The 11,919-nt window shown below is 37.4% G+C and overlaps 1 protein-coding gene and 1 long non-coding RNA gene across 2 annotated transcripts; one reads left to right on the top strand and one right to left on the bottom strand.

Moving 5' to 3' along the window:
* Positions 1 to 1,325: 1,325 nt before the first annotated feature.
* LOC141767103 (uncharacterized) lies at positions 1,326 to 2,891 on the bottom strand. The gene is made up of 4 exons (XR_012593774.1): positions 2,607 to 2,891; positions 1,907 to 2,054; positions 1,630 to 1,800; positions 1,326 to 1,516 (listed from the first exon to the last, which is right to left on the bottom strand). It is a non-coding gene; the product is annotated as an uncharacterized LOC141767103 (long non-coding RNA).
* A 3,862-nt stretch (positions 2,892 to 6,753) lies between these two features.
* LOC141767102 (E3 ubiquitin-protein ligase TRIM21-like) lies at positions 6,754 to 8,807 on the top strand. The gene has a single exon (XM_074634345.1). It carries the CDS (start codon positions 6,754 to 6,756, stop codon positions 8,386 to 8,388), a length of 1,635 nt encoding a protein of 544 aa, XP_074490446.1. The 3' UTR covers positions 8,389 to 8,807.
* The last annotated feature ends 3,112 nt before the right edge of the window (positions 8,808 to 11,919 follow it).

Raw genomic sequence — 11,919 nt, 5'->3', positions numbered from 1 at the left:
TTAACTACTTTTACAAATAGAGAATCACAGAAAAGCCCATTAATCTACTGCTGTGGTCCAATCAGAAGGATTCTCCATCCGAGTTTTAAAATCTTATTTTAGATAAAGAAAATGAGAAAATGTGCTCAACATTTTGGAGAACAGCAGTGAAGTGCAGAGGGATTAGTTGCTATGATGGATCATAGACTGTATAGTGTATGGAGATAAATACTGAAATGGTTACAGTCAGAATGACACATTGGCAGAGGTAGGAAGTATTACATTTACTTAGTCATTTTGTTTTAAGTAATTGTGCGGCTATTTTTTTGCATGACCTAAAATCTTTCCAATCGACTGCAACAATATGATGCATTTGACTTTCCCAACTCAGATCTAAGGCCACCTGAAACAGCTACAGCATTAGCATCAGTCATTTTCCATTGTGAAAGGAACAATTCACACATTTTACTTTTAAACAGACTATATTTGTTTTACTGTATTTATCTTGACCCAAGAGAGTGAGAAAAAATACACGTTGCTGAGATGTTAAAAGGTTACAAATTATAAAATTAAAGACTGATCTCAACTTTAGACTGATGGGATTGTTGTGTGCACTGTTAAGAATTTCCCAGTAAAATAACAGTAAAGAACTGGCAGCAGGGTTGCCATTATTCTACTGTAAAATTAACATTATTATACTGTCGCTGAAATTTACAGCTTTGTACTGTTAATGAAAAATACAGTATATACAGGTTTTTTGATTAATTTCACAGTATTTTATAGTTAATTTACTGTTTAAAGATACATTATATAGCTGTTTTTCCCCTTTCTTTTACATTATCTTACTGATTTGTTTTAATGCACTATTTAGGTTGTATTTTTTACATACATTTTAATAAACATTATTTTTTGCCTATATGAATAGACTTAGCAGGTTACAGACAAAGGAATAGTCACACTAAATACAATTAAAGGCACTTGTTAAGAAAAAGGCTATAATTAAGGCTATGATGCCCAAAATGTCTGTCTATATGGCTACAAGCACAGAATGCAAACCATAAAAACATGTGAGTGAAGAACAGAGCTAATTCACTGCTTTTACAATCATGTACAATGTGTGAGAAAAGAAAATCTACAGCTTATCTTATTGCACTTTACTTTTTATTTTCATATGAAGTTCAACACAGCGCCAACAAAAACCTGACACAGATAACAAACCAAATTTCAGAAGAAATAGCATTTCTGAAGACATCTGTCAATCTTACTAACCTTACTTTGTGGAACAGTTACAGAGAGTTGAGCTATATCATAGTTAAAACAAAACTCTCAAATAATATTTTGCCTTATATCATAATGAGCACCAACACCACCAGACATGTGACATCATGTCCAAGTATGAATATTCAGTCTCTAACAAGGCACATGGATAAGTGTGGAAGTCCAAGTATTGGGCGATGGTCGGGGAGTGAGTTAGTGAATGACTTATGGCCCACTCAAAGACACCAGTTCTCTCAATCCAGCCTTGGTAGCCCGCTGACTGTGTGAGAGAGAGATATGAGTTCCAACACAACTTTCATTGTAACTTCTCACATACAAAATCAGCGTGTGTACCCCTCATTTCCTCTTATCATGTATGTAATGCAAACTCACCATTTTAAATGAAGTCCCACTCAAGTCCATGAGTCCCATCAGCAGAGTGGATATATGTGGATATACGGTTGTAGTCTTGTCTTGTAGCTCGTGAATTTGCCAGTTTTCTTTGAGAAGACTTTTCCCTGTCCATCCTTGGTGCCTCTCTCAGGGTTTATTCCTACGGTGCACCTGAAAAATGATAGTGTTTCTTCAGGTACTGTGTAAAAATCAAGTTGTGTGAATCACTTAGATTAATGCCAAAATAAAAATACAGGTTTTACTGAAAGTATCTAACCTTGAGATTAATTTGAGCGTGCAGGTGTAGAAGGTGGAAAATAATGCAGCAAGCCCCATCAAGAAGGTGGACTGGATCCCCTCACATATGAAGTGGCCCTCAAGGCTGACCATCCAGCGCCAATAGCTTCCTGCTGTTTCACCTGAAACTTAGAAAGAATTTTCCTCAGTCAACTTCATGGATTTTTAGTCAATGTTTGAAATGAATTGTGTTGAGTGGTGTGCATTACTGGTTGAGAAACCGTTTTTTGATCAATTATGAATATTCTGACCATTTGATCTATAGAACGTGGTTTTCAGATATCATTCAAAAACACTAGTTAGCTAGTAAATAACCTTGCCTTCAATTTTGTATCTGCTCTGCTGAATTACCACCCAATAACCAACGTGCACTGAAGTCTTAATGTTACTTTAAATGTTGAAGGGACTTCCATAGACTGTAAAATGTATACACCGTCGTTATGCATGAATTCACTGGCAAAATACATGTGTCAGCACATTAACTTAGATATTAACTTGAATACATAGATATTAAAATGAGCTCCTTGTGTTGTCCGATTAATATGCAATCATCTGTGAAATTCTAGCTAGCTGTTGAATCCCTCTATCATGACATGCACATATTCAGTAATGCAAACTAACTGGAAACATCACTGATAACCTTTGCACAGATTTATTAATTAAATAAAATTACTACTTACCAAATAATCAGTAAGATGGGAATGGATGAAGAAAAGAACGGATCCAGCCTCACATGTGCAGATCAGGTGAAATTGCTCTTCCCAGAATTAAAAAAATACTGCATCAAACTGTTATTCATGATACTTTAGACAGTTGATCAGCAGTAAAGTGCTGTTTTTTAAGAATACATTATAGTTCAGTTAAAAAACGGCCTATGAGCGTAATTTAACAGATTTTCTTTTGTATTAACAGTAAAGCACTGTTTTTAGCAATAACAGGTTAATACTGTTGAAATTCTGCTGTAAATTAACAGCAATTGTTTACAGTGTGGTGTTAAAGCCTTCTGGTACAATATACAGTATGTTTTTGCACATCTACCACTCAACTGTTTTGTTTCCATTTTGTAGTAGCGTTGAAGGATTTCCTTTGATTTTAAAATGATTACTTCCTGGGAACATATCACTCTTTTCCTAATTATAAACCATCTGTGTTTTCTTAGACACACTATGGATTTTCCAGTCGTGGAATGTAATTAAGGCCGACTACTCTGTCTGATTGAGGAGCTTTTTCTAAAATAACGTAAAGGGTTCTCTGATAGAAGTACTTTACTTTTTTTGAAACCTCAAAATCACAGAGAAGCCTACATTGTGTTCCAGTGACAAAAGATTTTCATCTCAGTTCTTCTTTACTTTTTTTTCTCCTGTATTGTGATCAGTAAGAAATCTGTCAAAATGAAGAAAAGATAAACAGTTTGGAAAGCAGCAGAAAAGTGAAATTGCAGGATAAACAGTGAGCTGAACATTGGAGTGTTTGTGGGATTGTAGAGGGACTGTAGAGGAAGCGTTGTAGCCTGTTGATCAAAAAATACAGGATGTTCTTGAATATCTTGCACTGACTTCTTTTGTCATGTTGTCTGTTTGTACTTGTATGTTGTTTTGGCTGCTGTTTACTTCCACTGTAGAGAAAGAAGAAGAAACAAAAAGTAAAAAAACTCATCTTGTTCCAAAGCCATGTCAAGGTATTTCAAAAAAGCCTCACTGACAGATCTACACTGAGAGGAGGAGCAACACTGAAAGAGGAGAGCTGCATTTCAGGAAATGAAAGTGAACGTTTGTCTGAGCCACAGCAGAGCTGCAGTCGAGACAAGCCTCGTGTTTCTCTCTAAAGAAACATTCAACTGAATCCAGCAGGTTTTTATCAACAACACAGCAGAATCTCTGCCAAACACTGGTGAGTACACTGACCTACAGAGACTAAATACACTAACTGTCCAGATTTAGTAGAAACCAGAAACCACAACAAAGAATAAAACAGCAGATAAACTAGTCATGCTAAAAGCTAACTAGTGTAGCTTAGATTCCTTTTGGAGTACAGTATCTGATTTAATGATTATAAAAGGCACCAAATTTAGGTTTCACCACTTATAACTGTTACACACTTTGGTAAACAGCCTTGAACTTCAAACCCTTTCCTCTCAACTTCTCTGTTTCTGTAGCTGCTGTCTGCCTTTGTAAGCTGATCATATTTACTGTGTTTCAACAACCGGTATTAACTCAAAACTTCAGCTCTACTCAGACAGGAAGTTCCTCAATATAGGCCTATATAACTGAAAAGCCATTATTAGAAAGAAAAAATGGAGCAACTTGGCTGTTATTAATGAACACAATATCTGATTACTGTTAACAAATAGTGGATGAAGAGTTTTGGTTTGTGTTCATTAAACTTGGAACTTGACCATCAATCAGAATCACGACAGGCTGCAAAAACATTTAATTGTGAGTTTGGCTGCATTTAAATCAAAGGTGAAAGAAGTACTGAAATATGGAGGACAGAAGCTGCCAAAATCAAAAATGTATTATTAAATTACGATATAAATTAATTAATTTCTCATTGAATGTGCCAAAAATAATATTAAAAATAAATGTAGGCATTGATTAACTGATAAATTGTATTAATTCCCCTATTTATCTACTCTTCTATTTAATTTTCCTTTTTTATTTCTTTATATATTTTCATTTACTTAAATGTATTTGTTTATTTTTACTTTTATTTTGAATCAGTTAAAAATCATTTTAAAATGTATTTATTCATTATTAAATGTATTTATTTATACATTGTTTTCCCTTTGCAATATTCCCCCTATTTATTTCCCCAAAGTTATTTATTTCTTTATTTCTTTTCTTTATACAATTTCTTTTACATGTCTTTATGCATTTCTGCTTCACTATGTAAATGAGGGGGCTGTCATTCAACATGTGTCATCATGGGGTCAACTTGAGTGCATAGATTGACTGTACAAGGCGAGCTAGCTAGCGAGCTAACGCTGTCTGCTTATCAACTCCAGTCTTCATCCCCGGCTCCATACGGTGGGTTGTCAGTCTGCAGCTGGTTGCATTGTCCGACTGGTACAGGTGTGCAGACCAACCAACTGAAGCATAACTGTTTAACTCTTTTGCAGACCCCCAAGGTCAAGAGCTTGTTCAGAGTGAGAACCTCCAGGCCGAAGCTGCCAAGCCCTTTCTCTCCATTGTAGTGTACTGTACGTAGCCGGAGATTAAAGACTGCAGTGTGTTCCAATCAGCATGCTTCTGTACTTGCACTTACTACTTTGAGTGCATAAGTTCGTTCACACTGGGAAGTACGGCAAAATCCAGTGCACTCAAAGTACCCGGATGTTGTACTCAAAACCATCAAATCGTTGAGTGTGGAATGCTGGACACTTTCCACACTCAACTGTCGCCATCTTGGCTACATAGCGGAAGGGGCGGAGCCACGACCACTATTCAAACATACGTAGATAACAGAATAACACAATACAATACAATACGTAAACATACCGGTGCATTTTCAGCCAACAGGAGGACACATCGTAGGCGCAGGCGACGACGTTGGAAACGTAATTTCCATTCTGCTTTCATTTTTCAACGTCGATCAACCAATAAGCGAAAAGTTGACACCAAGACTCAAGTTGAATGACAGACCCCTCATTTGTATAATGAGGCAGAATTGCATCAAGAAATGTAAAAAAAGAAACGTCTAAAGAAAAGAATACAGAAATAAATAAGTTTGGGGAGATAATAGGGGGAACTTTCAAAGGGAAAATAATAGATAAATAAACAAATACATGAATTAATTAATTTATAATTAATAAATACATTTAATAATATATTTTAAATTAATAAAAAATAAAAGCAAAATTAAATAAATAAATATAAGTTAATAAAATAATAATAAAACGGAAAATTAAAAGAGTAGATCAATAGGAATTAATACAAAGATAAATGAATAAAGTAAATTAAAAAAAATTATGTTACAATTCATCAATTAATGAATGCCTACACTTGTTTTTAATATTATTTTGGTACATTTAATGACATATTAATTTATTTAGATTTTGACAGGTTTGGCCCTCCATACTGAGATCTTTTACTTGAGTAAAAGTAGTAATACCACAGTTCAGAAATACACTGTTACAAGTAAAAGTCATGCATTCAAAATGTTACTTCAGTAAAAGTGCTAAAGTAAACATCAAAATATACTAAAGTACTAAAAGTTAAAAGTACTCATTATGCTGAAAGGCTCATTTCAGAATAATATATATTATGTTATTGGATCATTATTATTGATGCATTAATGTGTTCATCACTTTAATGTGGCAGCTGGTAAAGGTGGAGCTCATTTTAACAACTTTACATATTGCTGGGTAGCTTAGTCCAAAATAAATACATCATGATATTAGTTGACTTATATTTTGTATTATAATCAGAATCTTGTAACTAAAAGTATTAAATTAATATAGGCTTCTGTAAAGTTTGTGTGTCTTTGATTTGTCTTATTATATGCTTTTCATTTCCCATAAACGTGTGTAGGTTAATGCTTGCTAATGTATTAATAATTCCACTCCCAGCATGAACTGACTGCATAATATGCTGTCTTAATAAATCAGACACTGAATAGATGCCATCAAATTCATTGACGACTACAGCACATATTTGCCCTGCACCATTTTTTATAATAAGTTTGGCCCTCAGTTGGATGCAATATAACAGCGTTCAGGATGACTCTCATTATATTCCACTAACCATAGTTTGATTTTATTAAACAAATAAGTAAAAGATAGGTAATTACAGTTTTGTTTTTCACTCTTTTTGTCCTCAGAGTGTAGATATGTCTGCTGCCAGCTGTCTGCTGACTGAAGATCAGTTTCTGTGCTCCATCTGTCTGGATGTGTTCACTGATCCAGTCGCCATACCATGTGGACACAACTTCTGTAAAACCTGCATCACTGAACACTGGGACATTAATGTCCTATGCCAGTGTCCCAACTGTAAAAAGGTTTTCAACACTAGACCTGAGCTGCAGGTCAATACTTTCATCTCTAAGATGGCTGCTCAGTTCAGACAGTCAGCTCAACAGAAAGCCAGCAGCAGCAGCTCAGAGCAACAAGCTGCCAAACCAGGAGAAGTTCCCTGTGACGTCTGCACTGGAACCAAACTGAAGGCCCTGAAGTCCTGCCTGGTGTGTCTGGAATCCTACTGTGAGACTCACCTGGAGCCTCATCTGACAAGGTCAGCTCTGAAAAGACATCAGCTGATAGATCCTGTGGAGAACCTGGAAGGCAGGATGTGTACGAAGCACGATAAACTGCTGGAGCTGTTCTGTAAGACCGACCAGATATGTGTCTGCATGCTTTGCACTATTTCAAAACACAAGACACATGATGTTGTTCCTCTGAAAGAAGGATATGATGGAAAAAAGGCCGAGCTGGAGGCTGAAATTCAGCAGATGATCCAGAAGAGACGACTGAAGATTCAGGAGATGAACCATTCAGTGGGGCTCAGTAAGGAAGATGCAGACAGAGAGATAGCAGATGGTGTTCAGGTCTTCACCGCTCTGAAGGAGTCTGTTGAGAGAAGCCAGGCTGATCTCATCGACACGATCAAAGAGAAGCAGACAAAGACAGAGAAACAGGCTGAAGGCTTCATCAAAGAGCTGGAACAGGAAATCTCTGAGCTGGAGAAGAGAAGCACTGAGGTGGAGCAGCTCTTACTTTCTGAAGACCACCTCCACGTCCTCCAAAGCTTCACGTCCCTGAACACTGCTCTACCCACCAAAGACTGGACAGAAGTCAGCGTCCGTCCATCTTCATATGAGGGGACTGTGGTGAGAGCTGTGAATCAGCTGGAGGAGACGCTCAGTAAACAGATGAAGAAGCTGCTTGAGGCCGAGCTGAAGAGGGTCCAGCAGTCTGCAGTGGATGTGACACTTGATCCTGATACAGCACAGCCTGAACTCATCCTGTCTGATGATGGAAAACAAGTTAAACATGGTGATGTAAGGAAGAATCTCCCAGACAACCCAGAGAGATTTGATTATTGTGTTAATGTCTTAGCAAAGCAGAGTTTCTCATCAGGAAGGTTTTACTACGAGGTTCAGGTTAAAGGGAAGACTGGGTGGTCTTTAGGAGTGGCCAGAGAGTCGATCAACAGGAAGGGAAAAATCGAACTGAATCCTCAGAATGGTTACTGGACGATATGGTTGAGGAATAAAAGTGAGTACAAAGCTCTTGCTGGCCCTTCAGTCTGTCTCTCTCTGAAGTCTCAGCTTGAGAAGGTGGTGGTGTTTGTGGATTATGAGGAGGGTCTGGTCTCCTTTTATGATGTTGATGCTGCAGCTCTTATCTACTCCTTTACTGGCTGCTCCTTCACTGAGAAACTCTACCCATACTTTGGTCCTTGTCCTAATGATGGTGGTAAAAACTCTGCCCCTCTGATCATCTCTCCTGTCCATCACACTGAGTAGAACAACCAAAGATTCACTTTCATTCGATGTTATAAATGTGTATTTATTGGTTATATACAATTTATACATTGTTGTTTTTACAGATTTTTTCTTTTATCCTGAAAATGTTTTTATTTGATGTGTCACATTGCTACTTATTACTACAACACACAGATTTTACCACACTGATTGATATAACCTAAAGTAGTCTAATTTATTATAATAACTGCATTACCTGCCTTCAAGACTGTTAAATCATCAAAACAAAAATTTGCAGAAATCAGAAGCATTTGTACGTGTCAAATTCAAATTGTTTGTTTTCTGATCATTGTGTATATAAGAAATGTTGCATTCTGGCAGAAATTACTTAAAAGCAGTTTATGAATAATACAAAAGCAATTTACTTTTCTCTCTTTTTATTTTTAAGTAAACAAAAGCAAACTAAAGTTTTTATTGTGTCTGATTAAGTTATTTTGTTTTTGATTGAAAGCTGAATAAACAGCTGATGGTGTTTCTATAACGATACCAAATAATGTGATTTAAAAACACCATCAGCTGTTCTCAGACTGACTTCAGTTGATGAGCTCCAACACCCATCACATTTGAGATAGTTGGTAGTGTAAGATTATGTAGTGCTATGACTTGCTACTGAAAATGGTGTCTGAGCCATTGAACTCAGTTTCCCAGGATCCTTGAGCCCTGAACTCCACCCATGGACTCAACGTTTACAGTAACTATAGGCCCATGACGACACCAGGTCGACAAAACTGTTCTCTCTTTTTCTTTTTGGTCTCTTTCTTTTCTCTTCACCTCGGCTCGGCTCTCCACACTGGTGGAGCTCTGAGCACCGTGCAGTCTGCTTGGAGCAGACACATCAGACTCCTTTCTCCTCGCAGGGACGCAAGAGTCTGCCTGAAAACTTCCCTGTTAAGTACGCTCCGCTAACAGAGAGCAAACAAGTTTAGTAGCAGCTACGGCACAGTTTGCCCGCTGACGGTAAAACCACCGGAGCAAAGAAGCCAGGTTAGCGCCAACCTAACTGGACCCTGCAAGGAAACAAAGACTGAGGCGACCGGTTTCCTTCAATCTGCACCATCTCAACGCAGCACAGCAAAGACATTGCATTCTCATGGTACTATCTAACAAGCATGAAAGATGCCATCCCATTGAGTCAGTTCCATAGATTACAGAGAATGTGTGACACAAAGGAATGTTTTGATAACCAAGTGAGCATAATGAAGTAACGTTTTAAACAAAGAGGATATGAAGATAAATGTCTAGATGCAGCCTTACAACAGGTGACAACAAAACCACAAGGGGATAGAAAGACATCAAACAAACCAAGTGCTGTCTGTGTTTTAAATTTTACTGATAGATCAAATTAAATAAAACATTCTATCACAAAGCATTGGCACATTATTTCTAGAGACACTAAAATCGGTCAGTTATTTAATACACCACCAAGAATAACATTCCGTCGAGGAAAGAATTTGAAAGACAAACTGGTACACGCCGATTGTCTTTTTCAGAGACCTAAGACTAGCCTGACCCCTCTACCTGATGGCAATTACTTCTGGGTCTGAGTTGTGTTAAACCAGTGCTACTAGTTTGTAGAGAATAAGTGATATGTGAGAGCGCCCTCTGGTGGAGTTAATAAACTGCAGCCTGTGGTCATATGAGGTCATGCTCTTAATAAATATCTACACAGTCTGATGCTGGAGCAGATTATATGAAGTCTAATTGGTACAAGTACTCTACGCTTTTTTGTTTGTTTTGTAGTTTTTTGAGCTCATTCTAAAATCAGCAACTTTACTTTCATTTAAGACTTACTTTAAAAGGATTATACTTTAACTACTTTTACAAATAGAGAATCACAGAAAAGCTCATTAATCTACTGCTGTGGTACAATCAGAAGGATTCTCCATCCGAGTTTTAAATCTTATTTTAGATAAAGAAAATGAGAAAATGTGCTCAACATTTTGGAGAACAGCAGTGAAGTGCAGAGGGATTAGTTGCTATGATGGATCATAGACTGTATAGTGTATGGAGATAAATACTGAAATGATTACAGTCAGAATGACACATTGGCAGAGGTAGGAAGTATTACATTTACTTAGTCACTTTGTTTTAAGTAATTGTGCGGCTATTTTGCATGACCTATAATCTTTCCAATGAACTGCAACAATATGATGCATTTAACTTTCCCAACTCAGATCTACTAAGGCCACCTGAAACAGCTACAGCATTAGCATCAGTCATTTTCCATTGTGAAAGGAACAATTCACAAATTTTACTTTTAAACAGAATATATTTGTTGTACTGTATTTATCTTGACCCAAGAGAGTGAGAAAAAATACACGTTGCTGAGATGTTAAAAGGTTACAAATTATAAAATCAAAGACTGAGCTCAACTTTAGACTGATGGGATTGTTGTGTGGTGTTAAAGCCTTCTGGTACAATGTACAGTATGTTTTTGCACATCTACCACTCAACTGTTTTGTTTTCATTTTGTAGTAGCGTTGAAGGATTTCCTTTGATTTTAAAATGATTACTTCCTGGGAACATATCACTCTTTTCCTAATTATAAACCATCTGTGTTTTCTTAGACACACTATGGATTTTCCAGTCGTGGAATGTAATTAAGGCCGACTACTCTGTCTGATTGAGGAGCTTTTTCTAAAATAACGTAAAGGGTTCTCTGATAGAAGTACTTTACTTTTTTTGAAACCTCAAAATCACAGAGAAGTATAAATTGTGTTCCAGTGACAAAAGATTTTCATCTCAGTTTTTTTTACTGTAATGTGATCAGTAAGAAATCTGTCAAAATGAAGAAAAGATAAACAGTTTGTAAAGCAAGTGTTGAAAAAAGCAAGTGTAGTGCAGCTCTCACGCTCTGAAGACCACCTCCACCTCCTTCAAAGCTTCACGTCCCTGAATGCTGCTCCACCCACCAAGGACTGGACAGAAGTCAGTGTCCGTCCACTACATGAGGCGACTGTGAGGAGAGCTTTGAATCAGCTGGAGGAGACGCTCAGTAAACAGATGAAGAAGCTGCTTGAGACCGAGCTGAAGAGGATCCAGCAGTCTGCAGTAGATGTGACACTCGATCCTGATACAGCACATCCCGACCTCATCCTGTCTGATGATGGAAAACAAGTTAAACAGGGTGGTGTAAGGAAGAATCTCCCAGACAATCCAGAGAGATTTGATACTGGTGTTTGTGTCTTAGCAAAGCAGAGTTTCTCTTCAGGAAGGTTTTACTACGAGGTTCAAGTTAAAGGGAAGACTGAGTGGTATTTAGGAGTGGCCAGAGAGTCAATCAACAGGAAGGGAAAAATCATATTGACTCCTCAGAATGGTTACTGGTCGATATGGTTGAGGAATAAAAATGAGTACAAGGCTCTTGCTGGCCCTTCAGTCCGTTTCTCTCCGGAGTCTCAGCCTGAGAAGGTGGGGGTGTTTGTGGATTATGAGGAGGGTCTGGTCTCCTTTTATGATGTTGATGCTGCAGCTCTTATCTACTCCTTTACTGGCTGCTGCTTCACTGAGAAA

Source organism: Sebastes fasciatus, chromosome 4 (assembly GCF_043250625.1).
Source record: "Sebastes fasciatus isolate fSebFas1 chromosome 4, fSebFas1.pri, whole genome shotgun sequence".
In the NCBI taxonomy this organism is placed as follows: domain Eukaryota; kingdom Metazoa; phylum Chordata; class Actinopteri; order Perciformes; family Sebastidae; genus Sebastes; species Sebastes fasciatus.
Note: the sequence above shows the minus strand (reverse complement) of the source record. Positions and strands in the feature narration are given on the sequence as shown.

Coding starts and splice junctions, on each gene's coding strand:
- LOC141767102 (XM_074634345.1), top strand. CDS start 6,754: ATGTCTGCTGCCAGCTGTCTGCTGACTGAAGATCAGTTTCTGTGCTCC.